Below are 26,649 nucleotides of genomic sequence, written 5' to 3'. Positions count from 1 at the left end.
TCATTCAGAGTACAGCTGGAGTCTGTTTCAGAGCATGCTATCTTGCTTTGTTTTTTCAATGTATTTGAGTTTTGTGTTACATGTTTTGGAGATTTCTGAATTTCAGATGACTGACTTCTGTTTAATTCAAAAGGATCACAGACGTGAACTGTTTGCTAAACTCAAACATGTGACTCTGTTATGTCAAGTTATTCCATGGGATTAAAAACATTTACTACATTTACTCAAACCATTATTTGGTCAGATAATATCTATGCACCATTCTTCCTGTCAGTATTCATTATCCACTAAATACATCAATGCGATGATAAGCAGTGATGTATTTGCATCCAAGGAAAACCATCATAGGGATCAAGGTAACTGTCTGTTGGTTTTCACTGCTGCATTATGTCAAAGCATCAAAGCAAACACACAGACAAAGCAGAGCTGAAGCAGGCCTCGACCACAGCGGCTCACCAAAACCCAGCAACACAAACTGTGTTACCTTTGAGAGTCACAGATAGTTTTTGGTCCAGCAGTCACATACACGCTATGAGTTTGCAGAGCCACTAAGCGGAGACAGATAGATGTCACCAGCTAGAAATCCTCTGTGAGAGTCACTGTGGGAAGTTAAGTGAGCAGCGATGTTGGTGTGAGGTCTGGTAGCATGCACCATCTCTGCCACATATAATACTCTTTTACATCTATTTTGAAATGTAAATCTGCACATACCATGTAAGCATGTAGGTGGACTAGCATTTATATAGGAGGTGTCACTGTCTAGTGTCACTGAACACACAGAGTACCAGCAACATTTACCTTTGGGCCATGTATAAAAATGTCCATTCTCTTAAATATTCATGTAATACTTTTGTTAATCCCCTTGAGGTGCATTATCTCACTTGCCCATTGGCCATTGAACTCAAACTCACATCAAAATCACATTTATGTGTCTATAACAACTGGGACATGTACCAGCATATCAGGGATGCCAAACCTGCCCAGGATGAGTTTGTTAGGTTTCAGGTTCCTGAGCTAACCTGAGCTCATTTTTTTAAACAAGCCACAGAGCTGTCACTGGTCGCTATGGTGACAGTGTCCAGCAGCAGCCTGTATCACTTTGAATATTTTTATATCTTTTATTCAGTGTAAAATCTCACTTTTGGGTAACGGCACAAACACTAAGAAATGACAGAGAACATGTCATTATTACAAAGCTGTAGCTTCTGTTTTGCCCACATTTATTGATGATTTCACAAAACTAAGCAGTGTACTGTACTCTCATCAGTTATTTAGGCTCTTATAATAATTAAGAGAGAGCACAGAGAGGTGGTACAGGTACAGGAAGGACGACGGAGCAAGCAGTGAAGTTAGCTGAAAAACAAACGTTATTGTTTATAAAGTAATTGTTCCTGTATTTCAAGGATCCTCTGTGCTTTCTAGTAGCACGCTTAAAAAATGCCAGTGCACATTCTAAACAGAAAATATTGATATGAATGGTAACATTTCACAGGATGGCTGCCACACTGATGTGACGGACTACAAGTCTACTCCCCACTCATGAAATTGGGGTACACAGTGCTCTGTGCTGAGACTGCATAATAAAGGGAGGGCTGTACTTTATTACAAAACAGCTCTATTACCAATTTGCTTTGTGTGCAGGTCTATGGAATGAATAATGCTACTTTTGGTGGACTCGGATGGTCCTTGTGTCAAATATCAGTGATGTAATATTTAGTTAGCATGGTTTCAAATTGAACTATCTGCAAGTTCAACACCTAAATGAAGCTCATCATAGTGATTGTTTGACCTCAATGTTCAAGCAGATCTTAGCAGAACCAAAGAGAAATAAAGAGCAAAGAGCAGATCGAGAGATGGAGAAAAAAAGAGAAAATTATTTGAGCAGCTAAATAAAATTAGCAGCTTTAAAGAGCCTGAGGGCAAAATGGAGTTGTGTCCCTCGTGGCTACGCTTTGAAGAAGGGGAGAATGAATTAAGCTTGACTTGCTCCTCTCCCTCCTCCTCTTCTTTGCACTCACTTTTAACTCCCTCACTTTTCTTCTGGTTTGCACTAATATGTAGGGTGACATGGAGGAAGAGGGAGGGGGTTGAGGAGATGAATGAGGGATATAAAAGCAAATCATGAAGGTAAGGACAGGCTGGAGCACTTCATTGCTGAACAGCTTTTTGGATTCTCTTACACGTGTTGTTCTTAAGTTTCACAAATACTTGATTTGTTCCCTTTCTATTGAAGTTCTCTTTTTCCTCCCTCTCATCCTTCTCCGTGCAGTTTTTCCCTCATACGTTCTGAGTATCTGAAATTGGGCCCCAGCTGTTGGTGCTTCTACACACAGGACTGGAGCATGAACCCCGGGGCTTTCTCCAGCTCTGGGCCTCTGTCTTGGGCTATGTATCTGATGAGGAAAGGCCGGACAGGAAGCGGACCCTTTGGTAAAGCTGATCCTTCTTCATATTTGACGTCACCTTGATCACTATCATATTTGCTCTGTTCATGATTATGTTGTTTTTGTTCTTAACTATTTGTTCTGTTGCTGCTCCTTATTGGGAGGTTTTGCATGACCTAAATCCTCACAGTACAAACAGTTGAACTGAGCTGTGCTGCCTATCATCAGATGGCTCTTACCTGTTCCATTTTCTTGTCTAATTCTGTTTCTTGGATTTCTACAAACATTTGTAGATGGAGTTTCAGGGCTTTTTGAAATTCTGCTGGGTGCTTCAGTTGGTTCTGGCTGAAGGCTACCAAAGTTTGCATTGTCTCAGATCTGCAATTCAGCCGTGCCTGTTTATTAATATAAATCATTTAACTTTAAAAGAGAAATAGACAAAAAAAACCATCAAACGCGTGAAAAGCACAGCTGAGTCTGGCTGCAAATATCAATGTTATCAGTGTCAATCACTGCCCTGGACAGGACATATCTCTTTAGTAAACTTGTCCTTCTGCTATTTCAGAGAAGCACTTTCTGGTTTTCACAATGAAATTTTTATGTCTAATAAATAATTAGAAAAGAAAAACAGTTACATGCAAACGACTGATCCACACTGTATTTCTATGAAAGATATCAAGCAATGTTAGTATCAATAACGTTGATAGGACACTGTGGCTGAGTATTGATTATGGATCAGAGGGCAGTAAGCAGCTCACATTACAAGATAGTCGGCGGTAAATGCTGGCTGCGTGAAATCCAACTCCTCTGCCACTGTCATCACTCTTTCTTTCTTTCTTTATCTGTTGTTTTATTTGACTTCTCATGTCTACAGAGGACTTTCACTGAAATAATGTTTAGCAGGCTGCTCTTTGTTTTTCTTTCATAGTGATGAGCAGCACCAGAACTGTATTTCTTTCTTCAGAGATATACTGTTTCAAACAATCCTTCAGTATTTGGAATATTTAGCAGTTTACTAATAAGAATAGGAAATGTCACGTTTAAAAAAATTATATTTTAAAACAACTTTAACTTGTACTGGTAGGAAAATAATGGTAAAAAGCTGTGAAGTGAGGCTTTAATAAGTTTAACGTTTTGATTTCTGTTAACTCCTGATAACCTGCACAGTGTGGACAAATAGGCATGATGTGAAAAATGGATATTTCCAAGAGCAAAACACACCGTGTCCATCTGGGGCTGGGGCATTTACATTTTTTATCATCCCCCGTTGGCTGCAAAGACAGACGGGTGTCTGCATGGACAGCATGTGTTTCTCAGTCAACACAAAGCTGTATTTAATATAGTTTTATAGGGAAAGGAATCGTCGCTACTGTGTGTACAGCATAGGTTTACTCCTGTTTCTGGAAAAACTCCAAGCTGCTGATTCCTGATTTTTGATTTCATTTTTTAGTTTTTATTTTCATTTGAAAACCAGTTTCCTCCAAAGGAATATTAATGGAAGAGGAAAACAGATATTTGAATTTGGCTTCAAAGCAAGCGCGTAGATTAGGTTTTGGCATTGGTGGGGACGGATGATTCAACCACCGAACCCTGCCCTGTTTCTGTTTTTTCTCTTTGTCTTTGCTTCTTGATAAAAAAGGGAGAAATATACTTGCCCACATATACTATTCTACATGCTTTTAAACCATTTAAAATTACAATTTATAGTTTTATATGTGAATTATATAATGTTAAATTACTATTAAACAAATGACTGACTAAGTATTTTAGACTTTAGTTTACTTCAGCCATATTCCATATAAATCAGGTATCATCCAAAAATAAAAACAGCTTCAAACACAGTCATGACAATAAAATATGACTTTAAGGACTTAACAACATTACTTCAGTTATAGTGCACCAACATCTCTGACACATTAGCACTAAGGGAACACTGAACGACCTGCTGGTTTTTGTCCATAAAACTACTCATCTAAGATTAGCACAAAGTAAAAGATCTCTCAGCAACATTATGCAACATTTTAGGCACTATTGCCCCGATCAACTCAGTGAGCTGTTTATTCTAAACATGAACTACTGTTACAGCAACAGACATGGACACAACAACTCAATGTCCACTATGTGAAGGAGCCAAACACATGCCTTCTCCTCTCATCTCTACACTGAGATGAACTGCTGGCATATTTGTTTTACATCTATACTGTCCAGTCTCTCCTGGTGGACATGGCAACACGTTATTCATGGTTACATACAATTTTAGACTGATGTGGGCCAAAGCCTCGCACATACTTGCCAACCTGGAGACCTCAGAATTAGGGAGACATTCAAAAGGGCCGTTTGGGGGGAGTGGTATACATATACATATATATATATATATATATATATATATATATATATATATATATATATATATATATATATATATATATATATATATATATATATATATATATATATATATATATATATATATATATATATATATATATATATGTATATATATATATATATATATATATACGTATATATATGTATGTATATATATATATATATATATATATATATATATATATATATATATATATATATATATATATATATATTTATGTATGTATGTACAAAAAACTTGAATTTTACAGTGTTTTATTTATCGGATAACATAAGTTAAATGTCACCGTTATTATTGTCCAGCCGGAAACAGGCCGGGGGTGTCCAAATTCAGAGGCTGTGTCCACCTGAGGACCCGGCCTTCGCGATCTAAGTGGGCCGGGTCCTCCAAAAGCCGGGTAGACCGGAAATGAGCGACTGTGAAATTGGACGGTCTAGCCTTCAGAATTACGTCACAAGCTCTCTCGGTGGAGTGAAACTCTGCCATCTAAAATATTACCGGACGCTGACATAAATTCTCAACCATCTCACACTTCTGTTTAATCAGTTTTCTGTTTGACGTTTATTCAGCTGTGTGAAAATCCCGGAGGAACCCTCCTGAGGGATCTCCAAAGGTTGAATCTGTTCATCTGGACGTAGCGTTTTGTGGGAGAAACGTTTCGTCACTCATCCAAGTGACTTCTTCAGTCTCAGCTGACTGCAGGTTTCCCCAAACCTTATAAACAGTACATTTGCATAATGACTGAAACCAGCCCACTGAAGGAACAATGGGCTGGGAGGTCAGTTCCTTAATCATAATTATGCAAATTCCCATGACCATTGATCAACAATCACTGACCAAAACCCACTGATCAAAGAACACTGATCAATAACCATGAGTCCCATTCACAGAGAGTTGGGGAATGGCTGCAATCACAGCATTGTAAGATGGTGACAGATGTACCCTTAGGCCCCCTCCTCCATTCAGAGATGGTCTTTCCCTTTTCATGTAAATGGCCTCCTTGACTCCGCGCTCAAACCAGCGTTCCTCCCTGTCCAGGATGTGTACATCCTCATCATTGAAAGAGTGTCCACTGGCCTGTAGGTGTAAATAAACTGCAGAGTCCTGGCCTGACGAGGTTGCTCTTCTGTGTTGTGCCATCCGCTTTGCCAGAGGTTGTTTGGTTTCCCCGATGTATAAATCCTGGCAATCCTCCTGGCACTTAACAGTGTACACTATGTTACTCTGTTTGTGTCGGGGGACCCGATCCTTGGGGTGGACCAGTTTTTGGCGCAGCGTGTTTTGGGGTATTTGCATAATTATGATTAAGGAACTGACCTCACAGCCCATTGTTCCTTCAGTGGGCTGGTTTCAGTCATTATGCAAATGTCCTGTTTATAAGGTTTGGGGAAACCTGCAGTCAGCTGAGACTGAAGAAGTCACCTGGATGAGTGACGAAACGTTTCTCCCACAAAACGCTACGTCCAGATGAACAGATTCAACCTTTGGAGATTTACTTTCCTGGATGATTGAGAATGCATCAAGACCCACCTGAGGGATCAATAAAGTTTTATTTAATCTAATCTAATCTAATAACTTTAATCTCAGCCAAACAGATTTACTCACAAAGTTTACACAGCTACATTCTCGCCTGATATGTTAAAAGTTTATTTTGCGACCCAGAAAGAGTAATAAGAATAATATTAAAACTAAGTAGCTGCAGTAGTAGTAGCCATTGGTGGAAACTGGAATTGGCTGGGCCAATCTAGGATATGCTTTTTCAATTTTGTTGTCTGGGTGGAAATTCGGGAGAAATTCGGGAGAATGGTGGCTCCGGGAGATTTCCGGGAGGGGCACTGAAATTCAGGATTCTCCCGGAAAAATCGGGAGGGTTGGCATGTATGGCGTAGCATAGCCTGTAACGTTATTATGACGGACACATTTTATGAGTGAGCTTGACTTTAAGTGACTTACAGGTTCCTTTGAAAAATACTTTCTTATATCCAGGTTCTTCCTTTGTGCTGCCATCCTCCTCTCCTCCTTGCAGGCTTGCCGCTGCTAAAACTAAACAGAGCTCCCTGAAAGGCACAGCCAATCACATTGGCCATATTTGTCACATGAGGCAGGACTCCAGTAGAGAACGTAATTTAACTCTTTCTGCACCGCTGGGTGAATGAGACGCTGACAGATCGGGTTTTTTTTCTTTCTATCGGGTTTGTTTTTCTTTACTCGAAGAGATCAAATTATTATTTATTTATTTTTATTTATTTATTAACCTTTATTTAACCAGGAAGATCCCATTGAGATTAAAAACCTCTTTTTCAAGGGAGACCTGGCCAAGATAGGCAGCAGCAGGTGTCTCACAGTTACAGAGATTACTCAAACATAGGCATCAACAACACACATGCAACAATAAGTGAAAGAAAACAAATAAAAAGCTTATTGGTGGGGACAATTCAATAATCGCTGGATATTGGTGGGGACATGGCCCTTCCGTCCATGCCAAATCGACGCCCTTGCTTCAAAGCAAACAACTGCAAAATGATTTCAGAGATACGTTCACTTCGGTTTGTCATACAGATATACACAGACACAGAGGAACATTAACGTCACGCACACATAAATGAGCTGAAGACGGTGACATATCTGAAAGCTGAATGAGTTGGATCATTTTCTCATTTTTGGATTAAAAAAGCAAGAAAAACATGATCTCATACACTAAAAAACTTTTGCCTATCATTTTAGTCTTTAAGATTATAACATAATGTAAAACTGAAACACATGAACTCCCACGTGGTTACTGTGTGACTCTTTAAGTGCTGTTGGAGTTTTAACGGCAATTTAAACTCGGTTCTTCATCATTGAGACTTTTTTTTTAGTTGAGCAGATAAGTCAGTTACTTTTTTCATCTGTCAGCTCTTTCCCTGCTGCTGCTTTCTTCCAGAAATGCTTAATAGCTCCATAATAATAATCTTCATGGTCATCTTCATTTATATAGACTTTACATACAGTACATGCAGAAGACAGAGTGCCGAAATGAACTCAGTATTTAAACCATTTTTTTGTGCATTAAAGTTTTTGCGTGTGCATGAAGACAACGTGCATGTGCAAATGTTGTTCAAATATGAAATTAATATAATAGCAATATAATAAAAAGAGCTTTTCCTTCATTTAAAATTATTTTTGGTGCTTAATTTGTTTTGTGAAATATTTTCCAGTAAAAACTTGAGCGGGATTCAAACTATCCCTGGTCAGTATAGGCAGCAGTAACACCGTGTTCACAGTTATGATGATAACATCTCCGTCTGAGCACCTGCAGATCTCAATAATGCAATTTAGTATAGTTAGAGGTTGAGTGTATTATAAAAGCCAGGAGTTCAGAGGTATCATTTATATCAAGTACTAATACAGATGTTTGAATGTGTATTCGAGCTCTTACTATTAGAAACAGATGAAATCACATGAAAGTGGAAGTCATCAATGTGAGTCCGGCTCGTTCGGCCTGTGCCGTCTTCATTTAGGATCAGTAACGTGCTTTAGATCACCTGCTGCCCTCTATCGTCTGTATGTGCTACTGACAGCTTGCATATATAAAGCACACAGATTCTCACGCCTCGGTCTGCTATGGTGAAAAGAATAAGAAAACAAAGATTTGGAGGCATGTGACTCTGACTTTGATCCGCAGTGAATGCATTCATCTGTCGTTAGTTTGTTATGTGTGGATAACGCACATAACCACACACTGTCACGCAGGAAGAAGCGCCGCTGTCTCCTTGTTTCTCTGCTAAACCCGCCTTCTTTCGGACGCACAGGATGCTGATTGGTCTTATGTTTTCGGCGACAGCCTCTAGAACGCGTCCTGATTGGCTGAGAGCAGGTCTTTGCACAGACGAGATGCAAATCCAGAGCGGTCCCGGTAAAAGGCTGACGCCAAGATCGGAGATGGCCATTCATCTGCAGGGGAAAGGACATAGAAGTAGTTATGATGAAAGCGCTTACTTACAGAAGCAAAATTTAAAATACAGTCAGATTCTCTCCTTTTTTCCCTCCAACGTCTGCCCATTTCCTTCCACTTTCAGTATGAGCGGAAGTTTGTTCTGCTGAGCTTTGAAGACAGAACCCATCTCAAGTCTGACTTCTACTCTGTGTGGAGAACGCATTAAACACATCTGAACGCGTCGGAGACATGTTTGCACGGATTTAAATGTGTCGCGTTTGGTCGGGATAGTTTGACAGATAAGTACTGGACGACGCGCACACAGGAATCCGCTTCTTGGCCGCAAACAGGAGGAAAGCAGGAGGCTTATAGTGAAAGTCAGCGAGAGGAGACTGTGGACGCACAGATGGTGTTTCCGTGGGACGCCAAATACGGTACGACGTATTATTCTGGTTATTGATCACGATAAAGTGTGAAGACATGCGCAGAGAACATATTTGTTCTAGTCAGCTGTCACATTAGTTTGACTGACTGAGCTGTTGGAGAAATGGTGTTCGTCTCTGACGGTGCGGTGGTAGTCCGTGGTTTGTCGGTGCGTGTGTGTTTGTGTGTGAGCAGTGATGGTGATGTCCATATACTGGAATGTGTGTCATTGTACAACAACGTAGTCATTTACAGGCCTGTAGAAAACATTTGTAGCTTTATACATAATCTAGCATAATACAGCGTTCGTGTACCGGTTTACTCTGTGACATCCAAATCAGCTCAAACGATCATTGTCGGGTTATTGGTTTGATCCAGTCCACGAGTCAAAGTTTCTTAGATTTAAATATACAACCCCACCTTTTCTCAGTGACTGCGTTTGTGAATGGAAACACAGTTATTGTGTGAACAGGTGAATGTGGTTTGTAGTGTTTTGTAAAAGGGGAAAAAGTGGAGTCTGAGTTTTGCACTGCTGCCAGAATTCTTCAGAGATTGATGCAAAATGTTAACCATGTGTTAAAGTGTTCATTCTGAACTAACAAATGTGTGCTATAATACGAATGAGTGTTACCTGAGCTCACTAGGATCCAAAACTTTGGATTTGACTGAGCAGGTCATCAGGTTGGTGGTTCAATTCCCGGCTGCTCCAGTCTGCATGCCCTCCTTGGGCAAGATGTGAACCCCAGGGTGCTCTCTGTGCTCTCAGTGTGAATGTGTGTGAATGTTAGGCCAAAGGTGCTTGTATAAAAGGACGTGAATGAGGACTGTTGTATAAAATACTTTGAAGGCTCCAGATTAGAAATTAAAAAATCAGATATAAGAATCAGTCCATTTAACATTTAGACACATGCTCTATAACACAAATGTAACTATCAGCAAAATAAACGGTCACACCTGTTCACCTGGTTACCTTCTCCTGTGGTTGCAAACAAGCGTACGACGTAAACATCTCTCTCCCTCACTCTGTGTGTGTGTTTTATAGATCCCAGTTCACACACACCTGTACAGGTGTGTGTGTGTGTCTTTAACCTGAATAAAAAGCAAGCATAGTCATAATTTGTCAAACACTATCTATAGAAATCTTTCTAGTCATTACCTACTAATCTACTTACTGATTGATCATAAGTTGTGACAGAATAGTGAAAAAAGTCCTTATTGGTGCAGGCTGGGGGGAAAGAAAATATCTGTGAGCAAACAGAATCGCTACGTTTTCTTTTTCTGCTGAAATAATTTCTTAAACAATGAATGAAGCGTGAAAATATATTCTCATACTGTTCTGATGATTACGTGATTCAAAGACTATTTTTTCCTGGGTTCTGTCATAGACCCTGCCCCCGGTCGCCGCTATACTCCCCCCTCTACCACCCTCGCCTCGGGGGGGAAGATGGCCGAGGCCCTGCCTCTCGGAGCCCAGGAGGCCGGTGGTGGAGCTGCTCTGGTGGGAAAACTGCGAATTGCAGACCACGGGATGGTGGAGGTAGGGCAGCATGGGACTGGTTGCTTATTTCTGTTTTAGACTAAAATAACTGTGCTGCTGTTTTTTCAGGTGATGCCAGATCATCCAGGAGAGCTGGTGAAGACAGACAGTCCCAATTTTCTGTGCTCTGTGTTGCCTACTCACTGGAGGTGTAACAAGACCCTGCCCATCGCTTTTAAGGTGTGTGTGTTGTCATTTCAGCACGGCCCGTGCTGTACATCGTAATGGACTGCGTGTACTTAGAGTTCACATACATACCAGGTTTTACTGTTACGTATACAGTTAGCTCCACCTCTAACCAAGTGATCACGAACCTTTCACCTACTGAAAGTTTCCTGATAATAACATGTAGCAATACCTTTATATATTATTACATCATCATGAGTTCATCTCTCTGTTACTTTGATTACTTTTACTGTCCTTGTCCAACGTGCTGTTCAGTATATTCACCGTCCACTGACAAACAGAGAAAAGCAGCAATTCTTTACATCTGGGAACAAATCTTTGACATTTTGCCTTTAAACGTTAATTGATGTAAATGGTCCGGATGATTTACGACTTAAGTGTTTAATGTACAAAATCTAACATTTTGTACATTTTCCAACATCACTCACAAAGGTCCATTTTTACAGACCTTTATACTGTCTTACCAGTGGGTCATATGATCCATCCACCCTCAGTGATTTAACACAAGTTTGTTTGTTTTTGCTGCGTTTCCCTCATGTGGATGGTTTTCCTGCACTTTGAGACAAAATGCATTTGTGGAAAAGCAGCTTTTAGCTGCAGAAAACACAGTGGATTGATTTACTGAGTTTTATGCATTAGTGTTTGCGCATACATGTGTGTGTAAGAGAGAGTTTGGTGCATTATGCATCATTATGGAGTGTCATGAGCGGATGTCACTGCCTCTTACTGATAATGGATGACTGTTGAGATGAACACACACATTTTATGCACACAGCGAAAGACCCGCATCCATATTGTATGTAGCTGATAACACACACACACACTCTGCAGGTATTGTTCTGTATACATACACACACACACACATATTTGCTGGGCTGCTTTTTTGCCCCGCTGCTGCTCCACAGTCTGCCCGACAGTGAGTTTAGTGTTTGTTCTTGAATTATTTCCAAACCCAGTGAAATGCTATTGCAGCCAGTGCGATTCCATCAACTCATCTCATTACTGTGACCGACACTGTTACTCAGTCTCACACCACTTTAAGTGATTACCAATAGGTGGAAGGTATAATTGAGGACTTTTAATACCAGTGTGGCAGTCAGCGCTGGTTGGAGCGCTCTGGGTTACAGACAGAAACGCCCCATAGTACTATATCTGCCCTGCTTATTTGCACAATGATGCTTTGGTGTGATTAGCCGTAATATGGAAATCAGCCTGCCTGGCTCTATATTTGTGTAGGTGTGGAAAAGGAGAGTGTGCTCTCTAGTGCGCTGAGCTCTCGTGGAGGGTAAAGCCTAACAGTATGCACAAAAGGTTTATTCAACAACTTTTAGTTAATCATTTGCATCTTTTACTGTCCATGAAGTTCAGTGTAAAACTGCCTCTTTGCCTCTCAGTCAAACCAAGCGTATGGTCAGTTAGAAATTGTGCTAGCCTCTCAGCAATTCAGTCTTTATATATGAACATTAGCTGCTCAGTTACTAATAGATGACTTTTTTTGTTGTACTCTACTTTGGATCATCCCACAATCATCCCATCTGCATAATCAGGAGTTTTGCACTCCTGCTTTGCATGGACTGACATTTGGTGCAAAGTAGCATCAGGCGTGTAAAAACCTCTGTGGGACGTGTGCACTGAAAAATGGCACCGAACAGGTTGGAGACAAAGATGTTCTGAAAACCTCAAACTTGGATTAAACCCTCACGCAGGCACATTCATGCTTTTCTCTTGTTTGTGCCAACATGTCACTAGGTGGTTGCCCTGGGCGACATTCCAGATGGCACCTTGGTTACAGTGATGGCAGGAAATGATGAGAATTACTCAGCAGAGCTTCGCAATGCGACAGCTGCAATCAAGAACCAAGTGGCCAGATTCAACGACCTCCGCTTTGTGGGCCGCAGCGGAAGAGGTACGCACAGGCACGCAAATACATCTATGGAAATGTGAATGCAGATTTACTGTATAGTGTAAAAGTTGTACAGTGTGAAATTAGCAAGCACCAGTTTTATAGTATGAGTGACATTAGTCAGAAGAGTTTCACCTTCAAATCTTCCACAGGTTGAAAATTAATAGACATGTTTTGTACAAGCATACAGCACAGCATTAAATTAGGGGAAGTACATGTGAATAAAAACAGCATTCACACAACTTCCTCCTAATATCCCATCCAGTGTCTGCCTCTTTCTTTCTCCCTCACTTTTTAACGGACACACAAGCACAGTTACTCTAAATCAGGCACAGGCAAATGTCCCTACTTATCTATTTAAAACACCAGTCTTGTGTACACAAACCCTGCTAACCTACAGACACACACAATATTGATAAATCCTCCCCCAGCCAAAAGAAATTGGTATAACTGTCAATATTTTATCAGCTGTGCAGACCTTAAGTTGAAAAAATGAGCATATTAATATTTCAAGTGCAGCAGAATTCAAATGAAGAAGAGTGAGGAGTCTAAATTTGTTTTCATGCAAATTTAACAGCACAGAATACAATGGGGCCATTTTCTCTCATAGCAGTATTTTAAGATAGTATTTTTGTAATGTTGACTTACAGCTAGAAGACTGTAGTTGCATCTGTGTGTCCATCTGTAAAAGAGTGTCTGACCCAAACTGCTGTGACACGCACTGCTTTGTTCTCTGTGCATCTATTTCTTATTAGTGCGTGTCATGATAAGGTGACAGGAACAACACGCAGGAAGGACGCAAATCATTTACACACACATGTGTAAGACGTACAGATGTGATGGAGACAATACAAACCTGCCCAAATGTCACTCCTTTCATTTCCACTAAATGGGCGAAAGTTAAATTGGAAATTGGCAAAACATTTGTTACAGACTTGGTAACAAAACTGCTGGTTCGTGGATCCGTTTTCAGAATGCAATTATTGGAATCTGTCTGGAAAACTAAAGCAGTCAATATGGAAATAATCTGGTGAAAAATCTGGACCTGGCTTCTTCATTTTTGAATAAATGTAGTGGAGACAGTTACATACAATATGCCTTGTGCAGTAAATACATATTTTATTTCTTACCGTTTTCTATATGTGTAAAATCACATCTCACCGTGTTTCTGTTTGCTTTTGATAAACCTTTACGCTTATGGATTCAAGTCAGGATCATTTTTCATGCATATGTCATCATCTCATGCTCACTCGATCAAAGCCTTCTGATTTAGTTTATTCACGAGTGCTTCGTTTGCTCTGAACAGACATGTTCTGACTTTAGAACATTTGCCTCACTAACCTGTATTTCTGTGTTTATGCTTTCTGATGACTTTTCAGTCCCCTCGTAGGGACCAAAATCCACGTCCCCACGAGGTTCAAGGCATTTTTCACGCTGAAAATGTGGTTTTAGTGTCATGGTTACAATTGGGTTATGGTTATGGTTAGGCATCCATTTTTGATGGTTAGGGTAACCGGCTCAGGAAAGCATTATGCCAATGAGATGTCCCCATGAGGATAGCAAACCAGACGTGTGTGCGTGTGTGTGTGTGTGTGTGTGTGTGTGTGTGTGTGTGTGTAGCCATATATTGTGAAATACAGAAATTATCGTCTTGAAAGAGGAACTGAGAAAAAGACTGAAAATTGTTTACATGCACATGCACACACACACACACACACACACACACACACACACACACACACATACTCTGTGTATTTATACTTTGATTGTTAGCTAAACTGGATGACATGATGTGCACATTCATGAATCACATCTCGTCCTATTTTCCCAGGGTGAGATGTGCAAGAGTGACTGTAGAGAAAACATTTGTCGAGACGCACACAGGCTCTTTGTGATCTGTTAATGTAGTGTGTGTGTGTGTGTGTGTGCACGTGCATGTAAGTCTTTTTGTAAACAAGGGAACAGAAATGCGGTTGTACATTTTTCATTCATGGTGTGCTTTTCCTTTGCTTATATAGAACAGTACAAAGAGAGAAAACGCTGTGTGTAGACCAGGATCACGATCTCTGTATGTTGGCTACACAAAGACAGCAGAGACACACTGGTTTCAGTTGCCATCTAGTGGCCATTAATACAGCTGAGAATGTCATCTGTTAATCGTTAGTGTTTCCTATAGAAGGGCTCTAGACAACTTAAACTGTTATTCAGTTCTGAGCTTTATATATCGCTACATATATGTTATATAATATATGACTACGTTTCATGTATCATAATTTAACATAATGAGAGGAGACAGAAAGGGAGGGGAAATGAGAGTAACATCCGGCACACACAACAGCAGTGGGGCTCTGTCATGTGTAGTGTTTACATCTAGCACAGTGTTAAGCAGTGTTGGGAAGGTTACTTTTAAAATGTATTCCACTACAGAATACTGAATACATGCCCCAAAATGTATTCTGTAACGTATTCCGTTACGTTACTCAATGAGAGTAACGTATTCTGAATACTTTGGATTACTTAATATATTATCATGCTGTTTACAACTACATGAATGTCCTATTGCTGTGATTTATTACTGTTACTGAAGGTCCGCGGCTCCGAACCGTAGTAAAGGGACCTCTGGCTAATACAGTGGGTTCCGTGTCGGGCTGGTAGCCGAAAACTAGCTTTACTTTGTTGTCTGGGTCAACTTTGCTAGCGAGAGACAGAGAGAGGCGTTGAAAGGCTGCTCCAACGGAACTTATTTTTTCCGGAGGAAAACACGAACACAGTGTACAGTTGAGTCTTAATAGCTTACTTACAGCTGGGCTCGTCAGGCACTCTTCTTGGCTGCAGTGGTTATTATTATATTTACATGCTTCCAGCTCCCGTTTTTGCTCCGTGACAGCTCGGACTTTTCCTTTCTCTCCCTCCCTCGCTCACAGACACATAACGAGTATGGCAGTCCATTCTCCCTGCAGCACGGACTACACTGCCCATGAGGCTACATTCTTTAGGGCCATGCCTGTAGCATTCTGCCTTTTAGCTTAGCACAACAACAACAACAAAAAAGCGCTCTCTCACCCAGGAAACACGCAGAGAGAGAGCGTCACCCTGTAACCATGGCAACCGTAACGCTGCTGCCTGGAACAACATTATGTAGCTGTCAAACAAACCCAAATAATCCTGACCCGCGATAATATGAAACAGGGAAGTACCGCCGTGTAATCCATATATTTCAACAAAGTAACTGTATTCTGAGTACCACCTTTTTAAACGGTAACTGTAACGGAATACAGTTACTCATATTTTGTATTCTTAATACGTAACGGCGGTACATGTATTCCGTTACTCCCCAACACTGGTGTTAAGTGACTGCTACTTCACACAGACACAGAGATAGTCCTATTAATGTGTGGTACATACACTCATATCTCTTAGATATGACTGCAGTTAAACACTGGTTTGTGATTGGCTGGCAGGTGTCTATTAGAAATGGGACACAGTAGTTTTCTAAATGAGTAATCAGGCTACTTCCAAAGCCAAACTTTCAGTCACTCAAAAAAGTATTTGTCATTTAAATGATCAAACCTTTACAAAAACTTGTTTTTCATAACATTTAAGGTAAAGCAGAGAATTTTGTTTATAAATGAAAAACAGTTTTTTAGTTTTTCTCTCATTTTTAAAAATATCTACTTGAAAAGATTGACTGCAGATATGTGCGAATAGCTTCATAATACCTTGTAATATTCATGACTACCTACATTTCAATTGTTAACTTTGTCTATGACTACAAGTTTGCATGAAAAACATCTTCATCTACACCATCCTTTTTTCTTTGCTTCACAATCTTAGGAATCAAGTCACATCCAGCAAAGGACAAAGTAATAGTATTTTCTTCTCATACATATTGTTTGCTTTTCAGAAACTCTTTTACTTTCAGTACTTTTTGTATAACACACTCAGTAAAATAAAGTTTACACATCGATCGTTAGCAATAAAAACCAAGGCAGTCATACTGAATTTAACTTAAATAAAGACAGATACATATCATCGTAATAGCACAAGGGAGCTATAAAAGTTTCGATGTGGTCAAAGGTCTTGAAGTTCCAATTTTCATTTGGTAGATGGCCTTAATGACTACAGACCTCACGCTCTCACCTCTGCCTTTCCTGTCCCATCTACAGTCAATGATACACCCCCTCTCTCTTGGACTCCCTGTATTTCGCCTACAGAGCCAACAGATCAGTAGGTGATGTAGTTAGCGTGGCACTAGACTTCATCATCCAGCATCTGAACTCTGCAGGAACTTATGCCAAAAGTATCATGGTTTTGTGGACCATAGTTCTGCTTTTAATACAATCATGCTGCAGGATAAGCTCCCCCAGCTGAGTGTGCATGCTTCCACCTGCAGGTAGGTGGACTTCCTGTCTGCCATGTGAGACTGGACAGCCATCAGGCCCTGATATGATTCATATGTAGAAGAAGCTAACTTCCCTTCATGACCGCTTTGCAGCACAAGTGAACCAGCTGCTAATGGATGAAACACCCCCAGAGGATCCCTAGATGGGACTGGTCCCATCAAACTACTGACCAATAACCAGCCTCAGCACAATATGGAAACTCCCGTAAGGCATCACAGGTGCTAAGAAGAACAGGCACATGGTTCAGTACACGAGCAGGGCATCGAAAAAGGAATTGGCAGAAAAGCCAGAGGGTCAAAACACCTGCTGGTCGATGGAGCTGCCACTCAGGATTGTAACATGGTACAACCTGTACATGACGTGGATTGACTTCAACAAAGCCTATAACACACATGGATTCTAGAAAGCTTAGAACTGTACAAGATCAATAGGACCCTAAGAGCCTTCATTAGAAATTTAATGAGCATGTATGGAACAAGACTAGAGGCCAACATCAAGCTGATTGCACAAGTCACCATCAAGTGTGGGAGATCCCACACACACTGAGAGGCCTGAATCCTCTCAGTGAGATCATTAATAAGCTTGGGTACAGATACCGAGTACGGAATGGAGCAATCATTAGCCACCCCCTCTACATGGATGACATCACGCTGTATGCCAGGACTGAACAAGACATTGGTTCACTGATCTACAACACTAGGATCTACAACAATGACATAGGAATGCCATTTGGACTGGAGAAATGTAGTCAGATGGTAAAGAAGAAAGGAAGAGTGGTTAGAACCAAGATGAGTGTACTACGAGAAGGAAACATTGCAGACATTGAAGATATGTTCAAGAACCTGAGAATCCCACAGGCAAATGAAAACCATGAAGAAGCTGCTAGGAAAGCTGCAACCACCAAATACCTTCAGAGAGTGAGGCCAATCCTGATGAATCAGCTGAATGGGAGGAACTACACCCTGCTGGTGATCAGATACCTTGCTTGGATAATAAGCTGGCCAAAGGAGGAGATAGAAGCCACTGAGATTAAGACCAGGAAGCTCCTGACCATGCATGGAGGGTTTAACCCCAAGTCCAGCACCCTGAGACTGTACGCTAAGTGGAAAGGAGGCCGGGGACTGGTGAGTGTCAGAACCACAGTCCAGAATGAAACAAACATCCATGTAGCAAGGACCCGACACACACACATAAGAGGAACTTTCATTGCTATCATTGAAGGACAGGCCCCTGCATGGTATGTATCACCGGCAGATAGAGCTGGGCGATATAAGATTTTTTCATATCACGATATGTTTTTTTCATTTCAGGCGATAACGATATATATCAGGATATAAGCCAAATAACTATATTTGTAAGATTTAAATGTGCCGTTGCTCACAAGTAAAATGTGAAATAATCAGCAGCTTGTTTTGATTTAAATATTTATTTCCCATAATAAGTTCAACAGGGTAGATGTACTTAAGGAACATGAGACTTCAGTTTCAGATAAATAAAGGCAAATATTGCAAACTACACAAAAGGCAGCCGCTAAAGCGTTTAAGTTTCAAAATAGAACAAACAAACAGACTAAATTGTCAATTCCACTTAGAAACAAAATATTAATTCTAAAAATAAATCTTAGGTTGTTTTACAGAAAAACAGACAAAATTGACTAACTTTTGTCAATATCAAATAAACTGAGAACTAAAAGGAAATTCTCAATCTCTCCTTGTTGTATAGCTTAGCTTTTCAGACAGTTTTAACAGTGACTTTAGTCTGACAAAAGCCGAATGACGAATCAGCGCTTTCAGTCAGAGATTGAGCATGCACCGCTTTATTGTATTTCCAGACTTGCTTTCGGCACAATTTACAGTGCGCGCTACTCTGTTTTTTGTCAGACTTGAAATAGCCGAAATACCTTCAAACTACGGAACTTCTGTGGCCCTTCTGTTCGACAAGCTCTCCGGCATTGGAACCATCATCTGTTTTTTCTTCGGTAACCTGCAAAGAAGAATGGGCAAGGATTTCAGTCTGTAGATGTGCAAAGCTGGTAGAGACAGACCCTAAAAGACTGGCAGCTGTAACTGCAGCAAAAGGTGGTTCTACAAAGTATTGACTCAGGGGGCTGAATAATTACGCACACCCCACTTTGCAGTTATTTATTTGTAAAAAATGTTTGGAATCATGTATGATTTTCGTTCCACTTCTCACGTGTACACCACTTTGTATTGGTCTTTCACCTGGAATTCCAATAAAATTGATTCATGTTTGTGGCTGTAATGTGACAAAATGTGGAAAAGTTCAAGGGGCCGAATACTTTTGCAAGCCACTGTAGATATATTGGCCGGTAATTGAATGGGACTGGCGCAGGACCCAATCAGGCCTTTGTTAGAGGACCCGAGCCTGAATCCTTTCCCACCCTGAGACCCAGCCTTCTCACACACACACACACACACACACACACACACACACACACACACACACATACATATATATATATATATATATATATATATACATATATATATAGGATTTGCCCTGTGATTTTTGTCCATTGTATTTACCTTTCTCTCGTCATCTCTCTCTTTTCACCTTCCTTTTTCTCCCTTTTTTGTGTTTTCATAGGGAAAAGTTTCACACTGACCATCACAGTGTTCACCAACCCTCCACAAGTGGCCACATACCAAAGAGCCATTAAAATCACAGTGGATGGTCCCAGAGAGCCGCGGCGTGAGTACTACTGACATACAGATGTTCACATTTTCCTCCTAAGCAAACACTAACCTGGTGTTAAATACATTTCGTTTGTAGATCAAATCACATTACAAAAATACATATGCTTGTGGTCAGAAGTTTATGTACAGTCACGATGGGCATGAATGTCACGGTAATTTGGGGGTTTTAGTGAGGTTTAAATTCCTCTTTTTTTCAGAGTGGAATGATTGTATAGCGTAAATCTTTATTTTCATTTCATTTTCTATTCTATTTATAAAGCATCAAATCACTACAGCTGCCTCAAGGTGACTAAAAATGAGGAATTAGGTGAACAAGTTTGAATTCATTTTGGATTTTCTAGAATATACACAGGCTGGTTAAATTGTTTCCTTTCCTGGCAAGGATCCGGTTAAATGTTGTCCACAAATTTCAACAGGGCTGAGATTGTAGCTTTGGGAAGGGCATTGCAGAATCTTAATGTTAGCCTGCTTTATCCATTACAAAACCAGTTTAATGTATCTTTGTTATCTTTGAGATTATTATCCCGTTGTTTAAATATATTTTTGTTTAAAGGTTTTAACCAGCTAGCTGTTGACTGAAGTTAAAGAATTTGGAGGTCATCCTCCTCCTTCATCACTAGGAGAAAAACAGCCCCAGGGCTTAACACTACCATCTGCATGCTTGACAGTTGGTACAGTGTTATTAGGCCTGAATGCCTCAGATTTACTCCTAGAAAAAATACCTTTGGACACTTTGGCCAAATAGCTCAGTTTTTCTCTTGTAGTAAAACTTTACTCCAGAAAACATTTGGCTTCAGCCACACTTGAAGGTCTTGATTTTGGAGTAGGGGTTGACAGTCGATGGTGACACTGGTGTTCGTAGTTCATGCCAGGATTGATCCTTGGTGAATGCCGCATTGTTGTTTAGAAATGGTTCCAAAAGACCTTCGCAACTTGTGTTAATCTGTAGTTCTCCTTAGATCTCCACTGAGTTTGTAGTTCCCCAGTCCCATGCTTCTGAGTATTGGTCAATCCAACGAGCGCTGTCGAACAAACTCTTTTTATGCCACACAAGTTCTAATCGCTAACATGAAGTTAATAGAGCCTGGCCTTTAAAACATGAACTGTCAGAATCACTTTTGACCCTGTGAGTAGAGAAAATCCCAAATAAAGTCAAACTTGGTAACCCACCTCTCATTTTTTTAAATCACTAAAAATGTATGCTGTGCAATCATTCCAGCTTTGAAAAAACAAACAATTAAAAGAATTATTAAAAGCCCAGAATTACCATGACATTCATGTCCATGATGAGTGTATGCCAACTTTTCACCAAAACTGTATATTATTTTTATCCTACAGGATTTCAGATTTCACTGGTTTCCACTGGTCAGAACTGTCATGATTCACAGTTGTCACACAAATTTAAATAATTTCAATATAACCAAGGTAAACTAACTCTAAGTAAAGCATTTTGGCATTGTTTATTGAGCTCACAGAACAAGGTATGGTATTAATAAATGGACCTAAAAACTAAAAAGCAAACTACTGGTCTTCAGTGCCATTGTAAAGGGTTTCATTTTAACAACACATTGGACTCACCAATAATAAACAACATTTTTTTATTTAGTTTATTACAAATGGTCAGCCTACCAAATGTAAAACCTTGTGCTTTTTACTGTATTTGGTGCTAGGTTGGCCATGCATTTATATCATGCAATTTTAATTGTCCCGACTCAACAACTCCTTCTTCCCCACAGCTGACCTACCTCAACTGCAATTTGCACATCAGGACACTTTGCACACTAAGTTCATTTTGCACATTAAGCTCCTTTGTACATCCATTTACATTTACATCTGCATACCTCACTTGTCTTCATTTACTTATTTTTGTACTTATTTATTTATCTTTCACTATTTTTATCATTATTTTCATCTTTATTTATCTTAATATCTTGTCTTATTGTTATCCTTGTTTATTTATCTTGTTCCTTCAACCCTACCCACTTGGCATTTGTGTATGGACAGCAAAGGAAGAATTTCATTGCACAGAGAAATGCTATTTCTTCTGTACACATGACAATAAACACTTTCAATCTTGAATCTTTGTGCTGACATATAATATTATAATAATATTATAAAGAATTTCTTGGATAATATATTTCATTTAATGTCATTATTTCATCACTTTTATTTTATTTTGTGAACTGCATACTCAGTGAAGACTCAGCTCTGCAGACAAACTTTCAATTGAGTGTATTCATAAGGGGAACCTGATGCAACACTTACTTCCTCTCCCACTGAGTATGATGAAACATGGGGATTTCTTTAGGCTTATGAATGGGAGAAGAAAGAAGGTAGACGTGTTTCTTCTAATAAATGCTAATCAGTGTCATTAAAATAACATAAGTCCACTTCACTTCCATGTAACATGAACAAAGTGATACTGGTCAGAACAAGAGGAGAAGTAACAAAACGACAGGAGCACTTGTTAAATCTGCTTAGCTGTGAATACCCATCACTCGTCTATAACTCACCCATGCACACACAGTATAAATACACAAATGCACACTTCCCCTGTTGTGAGGAAGTGCCTGTAACTGGAGCTCAGTGTCAGAGCTTTAAAGTGCAGCCACACACACACACACACACAGTGTAATCACATCACAAGCATGGAGGGCTTTGCTGACAACTTAATAAAATTTCAGGAATTTTGAGCTCAGGAGTGATACTTGAAATTTTAACGATTTCCTCTCAACTTTCTGCCTCAGGTCATCGTCAGAAGATGGACGAAGTCAAACCAGGCTCCCTGGCTTTCTCTGAGAGGCTAACAGAGCTGGAACAGCTGAGAAGGAGCTCCATGAGGGTGACACCTCCTCATCACCATCATCAATCGTCAGCCAACAGTCGCCAACCTCCAACTCTCAACTCTGCCACTTTCTCCAGCCCCCCACACACTCAGATAACTCCTGGTAAGGATGTTTATGTCCTTCAAATCAGTCACTCATGTTCCTACCTGTCCACAACTGTACAACTGCTACATATATCACCATTTTCATTAATTGATGCCCCTTTAATGTGGATCCATATCCACAACAATCATCCAGCTTTCCTGATGTAGGTGTAAAGGATATAGTAGCTGTTTTTCAACCAGATCTAGGTTCATTGTACTATGTGTCAGTGTTAAATAGCAAGTTTGAAGGTGAGATGAAGTTGTTATCACCATGGCCAGCCAGTCAGAATGCAAAGAAATGACCATCAACGATTGTGAAGTGGGTCTGGGTTTATTTCACATTAGATCAAAGGAAAGACACACATGAACTTCTAAACTCTTCAAAAGAAAACTAGGTTGGACATGGATGTAGGGACCCACTCGCCAATCCAAGTGGGTCACTACATCCAGGTCTTCACACTGTATATACTGGTTTGAAAAAGGGTTTGCCCTCTTCCCGATTTACTTTTTTATATATGTTTGTCACACTTAAATGTTTCAGATCATTAAACAAATTTAAATAGTAGACAAAAAAAAGGAAACACAAAATGCAGTTTCTAAATGAAGGTGTTTATGATTAAGGGGGAAAAAATCCAAACTCTAATCTCTTAATCGTTTGTGTTGAGAATATGGTTAAAACACGGTCACAGAAATAATTATTTGATTCCCTGCTGAATTTCTAAGTGTGCTCACAAAGAAATGACCAATATCTAATTTTAATCAAGACAGATAGAATATCACCCCAAAATTCAGAAAAACCACACTACATAAACGTTATAAATTGATTTGCATGTCACTGAGTGACATAAGTACACAAATGAATGAACACTTCGGATCTTAAAGGGAAAAAAAACCATCATGCTGGATAGCTATACTGATATGGACTGGGTATGGTGTTAGGAACCAAAGGATGCCACATTGTTTGATGGAAATGAAAATTATCAACCTACAGGGGGCTGAATTCAAAGACACTCCAAAAGTCAAAGTCAAAATTTTTGCCGAAACTTCATTGCAGCAGTTCAAAATGGTAGTCAATAGGTTGTATGGCTGCCATGTGTCACGGGCACATTCCTGTTGAGACAACAGATGATCTCCTAGGGGATCTCCTCCCACATCTGGACAAGGGCTTCACAGTCTGGACAGCCTGACGTCCAACCTGGTGGTGTTGGATGGAGCAAATCATAATGTCCCAGAGGATTGAACATTAGATTTAGGTCAGGTGAGCATGGGGGCAAGTCAGTGGTGTCTCCTTCTGAAGCTCCATGCAAGATCTTGCTCATTCGATCAGTTCCTAATATTTAAATTTACAGTAATGGATTACACAGCAGTGGGAATACATTTCATTACAGCAGACTGTCTTTTGGAAAGTGCTGTAACTAAATTTAAGGACATAATTCCTCCACTTTTACACTTTTCAATACCATGTGCCAAAACAGTACAAAGCAACTATCTAAAGTCTACTGCGACAGAAGTCGATTATCTTGATGTTACATTCATACTGCAAAGGGACGTGCAAGAGGGACAATGCGAACAGTAACAGAACCAAAAACAGATCTAAACAAAGCAGATAAACAGTCCAGAGAGCTGGCCAGGCCAAGAGGTTAGTCTGAAACAGTTTAAGAGGCTGGTTTGGCCGTAAGGCAAGGTCTACAGGCAGAGGACAATGCAGGCAAAACCATTGAGGAGGTCTGCCTGGAGGCCAACGATTGAGAAAGGAATTGAGAGGGCTGCATGGGTGACAGCGTTTGAGGAGATGTGGCCAATCCAGTTATATGGCAGGAGGCTATTTTTTACTCCCTCAATGATTTATTGGAAGCCAACTGTGGTGTCAGAAACCTTTGAGCAACAGGACTGGAGGCTGATAATGGTGGCAAAGACTGGATGCCAGTGACTGCAGCAGAGCCTCTCTGGTGGCCTGGATGGCAGCCAGCATCGAAGCAGGCTCTCAGATGATTAAGCTGTAAGGTGATTAGAGTGACAGACTCCCTTAGGCTGGGTTGGAGGTCCACATAGGCAGAGGAGTTGACAGACCCCACCAGGTGGCTGGACCGGACACACTGGGGATCGGTGAAGGTAGAGTCAATGGAACACCTCTGGAGGTTTGGCAGGGGACCAGCATTGGCAAAGGCGACAGGCACTTGGTCCAGATGACGCTCATTAATGCATCAACGCATTAACGAGCTAACCGTGCTAACGCGTTGACGCCATGCAGCCCTCGCACAGGGCGATCCACGTTTACTAACGGGGATTTGTGGCGTTAATGCGGTTATGGCGTTAACGTCGTATTCGTCGAGATTAACACTGACAGCACTAACATATATTTTTATATATACATATATATATATATATATATATATATGTATATGTTAGAGATGGACTGATCCGATGTTACGTATCGGTATCGGTCCGATACTGACCTAAATTACTGGATCGGATATCGGCGAAAAATAAAAAATGTAATCCGATCCATTAAATATCAAAAAAGCACCTCACAAAACTTGCGACACGGCGTAACTCGGCTCATAACCGTAGCACGTCGGAGCAGTGTGCTCACGTGATAGAGCAGCTGTGTGTATTTGTAGCCTCACTACCAAACCAGCATTTCATCTCCGAGGAAGTTATCCCAGAGAGAAGTAAAGCAAGTGTGTAAGTTCATCTCTGAATGTTTGTAAAGCGTTCCCACGTTAAGCTTAACAACCGATATATGGAGCGACTGCCTCTCTCCCTCTCCTGCTGCTACTTCAATCGTGAAACTGCTTAATGATCAGCTGATCGGCTTTTCTGTCGTGAGTCCGTCTCTCTTCTTTGTTTTTGGCCCACTTTGCACCAGAAAGAGGAAACCAGCGGCTGAACAACAGCAGCACGTTTAAGCTTGATAAGCTGTTGTTAGAATGTATTTAATATTACTTTCTACACCAGGATCCTTTTCACGTAGCTGACGGCTGGTAACTGTGCAGGGGCGGATCTAGCAAAGTTTAGCCAGGGGCCGATAGGGCATGAACAGGAAAAGGGGCACAAAGACATACTTTTCTTTCTTATTCTCATTTAAAATATCTAGCTTTTAATAAATAATTATCTGAATCTTACACCCAAAGTTTTAATCTGATGTAAAATGTATAGAAGTCCATTACTGTATATAGTAACTCTTAAGTCTATATACCCTAGTAAGCTATAGTACTTTTTCCTTTGGGAAGATACCATCTGTGCAGTCTGCAATTCTGTTGAAGAAAGATGTTGAATCTATTTAATTATTCTTGAAAAATAATTTGTTTCTGTGCATTTTTTTCACCCTGCATCAAATTTAAGTTGATTACATCGATTAAGCATCATGAGGTGGAGGGTGGGGGTTTCTATTTTTTTTTTTTTTTTTTTTTTTTTTGCTGGGAGTTTGCAACCCTATTAGTTAGGTTGTTTAATATTTCTGCTAAGTACTCTTTAAAATACCAGAATAGGGAGGATGGAGCAGGTTTAAGTTTATTAGATTGATCAGTGTTGCTGAACTATGAAATATTTTGGGTGCAGTGTATTTTTTACATACAGGTATAACAGAATAGCTTTAGTGTTGTTGTTTATTTAAACTTGAGTATGAACTTATACAAAATGCAGCAAGATATTAAAAACAGTTTTATTGATTAAAAAACACACTATATCGTGTGTGTATATATGTATATATATGTATAGAATAGAATAGAATAGAATAGCTTTTTATTGTCACTGTTACAAGAACAGTGAAAGGCAGTTTGGCATCTCTCCATGTGTGTGGAGTACACAATAGCGCAAGTATTTACACAATAACAGACAAATTTACATTTACACAAGAAAG

At 40.1% G+C, this 26,649-nt stretch overlaps 1 protein-coding gene across 1 annotated transcript in view; it reads left to right on the top strand.

The window, feature by feature from the left end:
- Window positions 1-8,652: 8,652 nt before the first annotated feature.
- runx1 (RUNX family transcription factor 1) overlaps window positions 8,653-26,649 on the top strand; it is a 35,729-nt gene continuing 17,732 nt past the window's right edge. The window contains exons 1-6 of the mRNA XM_031748453.2: window positions 8,653-9,123; window positions 10,498-10,649; window positions 10,719-10,829; window positions 12,585-12,741; window positions 19,749-19,853; window positions 22,606-22,806. Coding sequence (XP_031604313.1) covers window positions 9,096-9,123; window positions 10,498-10,649; window positions 10,719-10,829; window positions 12,585-12,741; window positions 19,749-19,853; window positions 22,606-22,806 — 754 coding nt within the window. The 5' untranslated portion in view covers window positions 8,653-9,095. The remainder of the gene's footprint in view (window positions 9,124-10,497; window positions 10,650-10,718; window positions 10,830-12,584; window positions 12,742-19,748; window positions 19,854-22,605; window positions 22,807-26,649) is intronic.

This window comes from Oreochromis aureus, linkage group 23 (assembly GCF_013358895.1).
Source record: "Oreochromis aureus strain Israel breed Guangdong linkage group 23, ZZ_aureus, whole genome shotgun sequence".
Lineage (NCBI taxonomy): Eukaryota > Metazoa > Chordata > Actinopteri > Cichliformes > Cichlidae > Oreochromis > Oreochromis aureus.
This window is presented reverse-complemented; position numbering and strand designations above follow the sequence as displayed.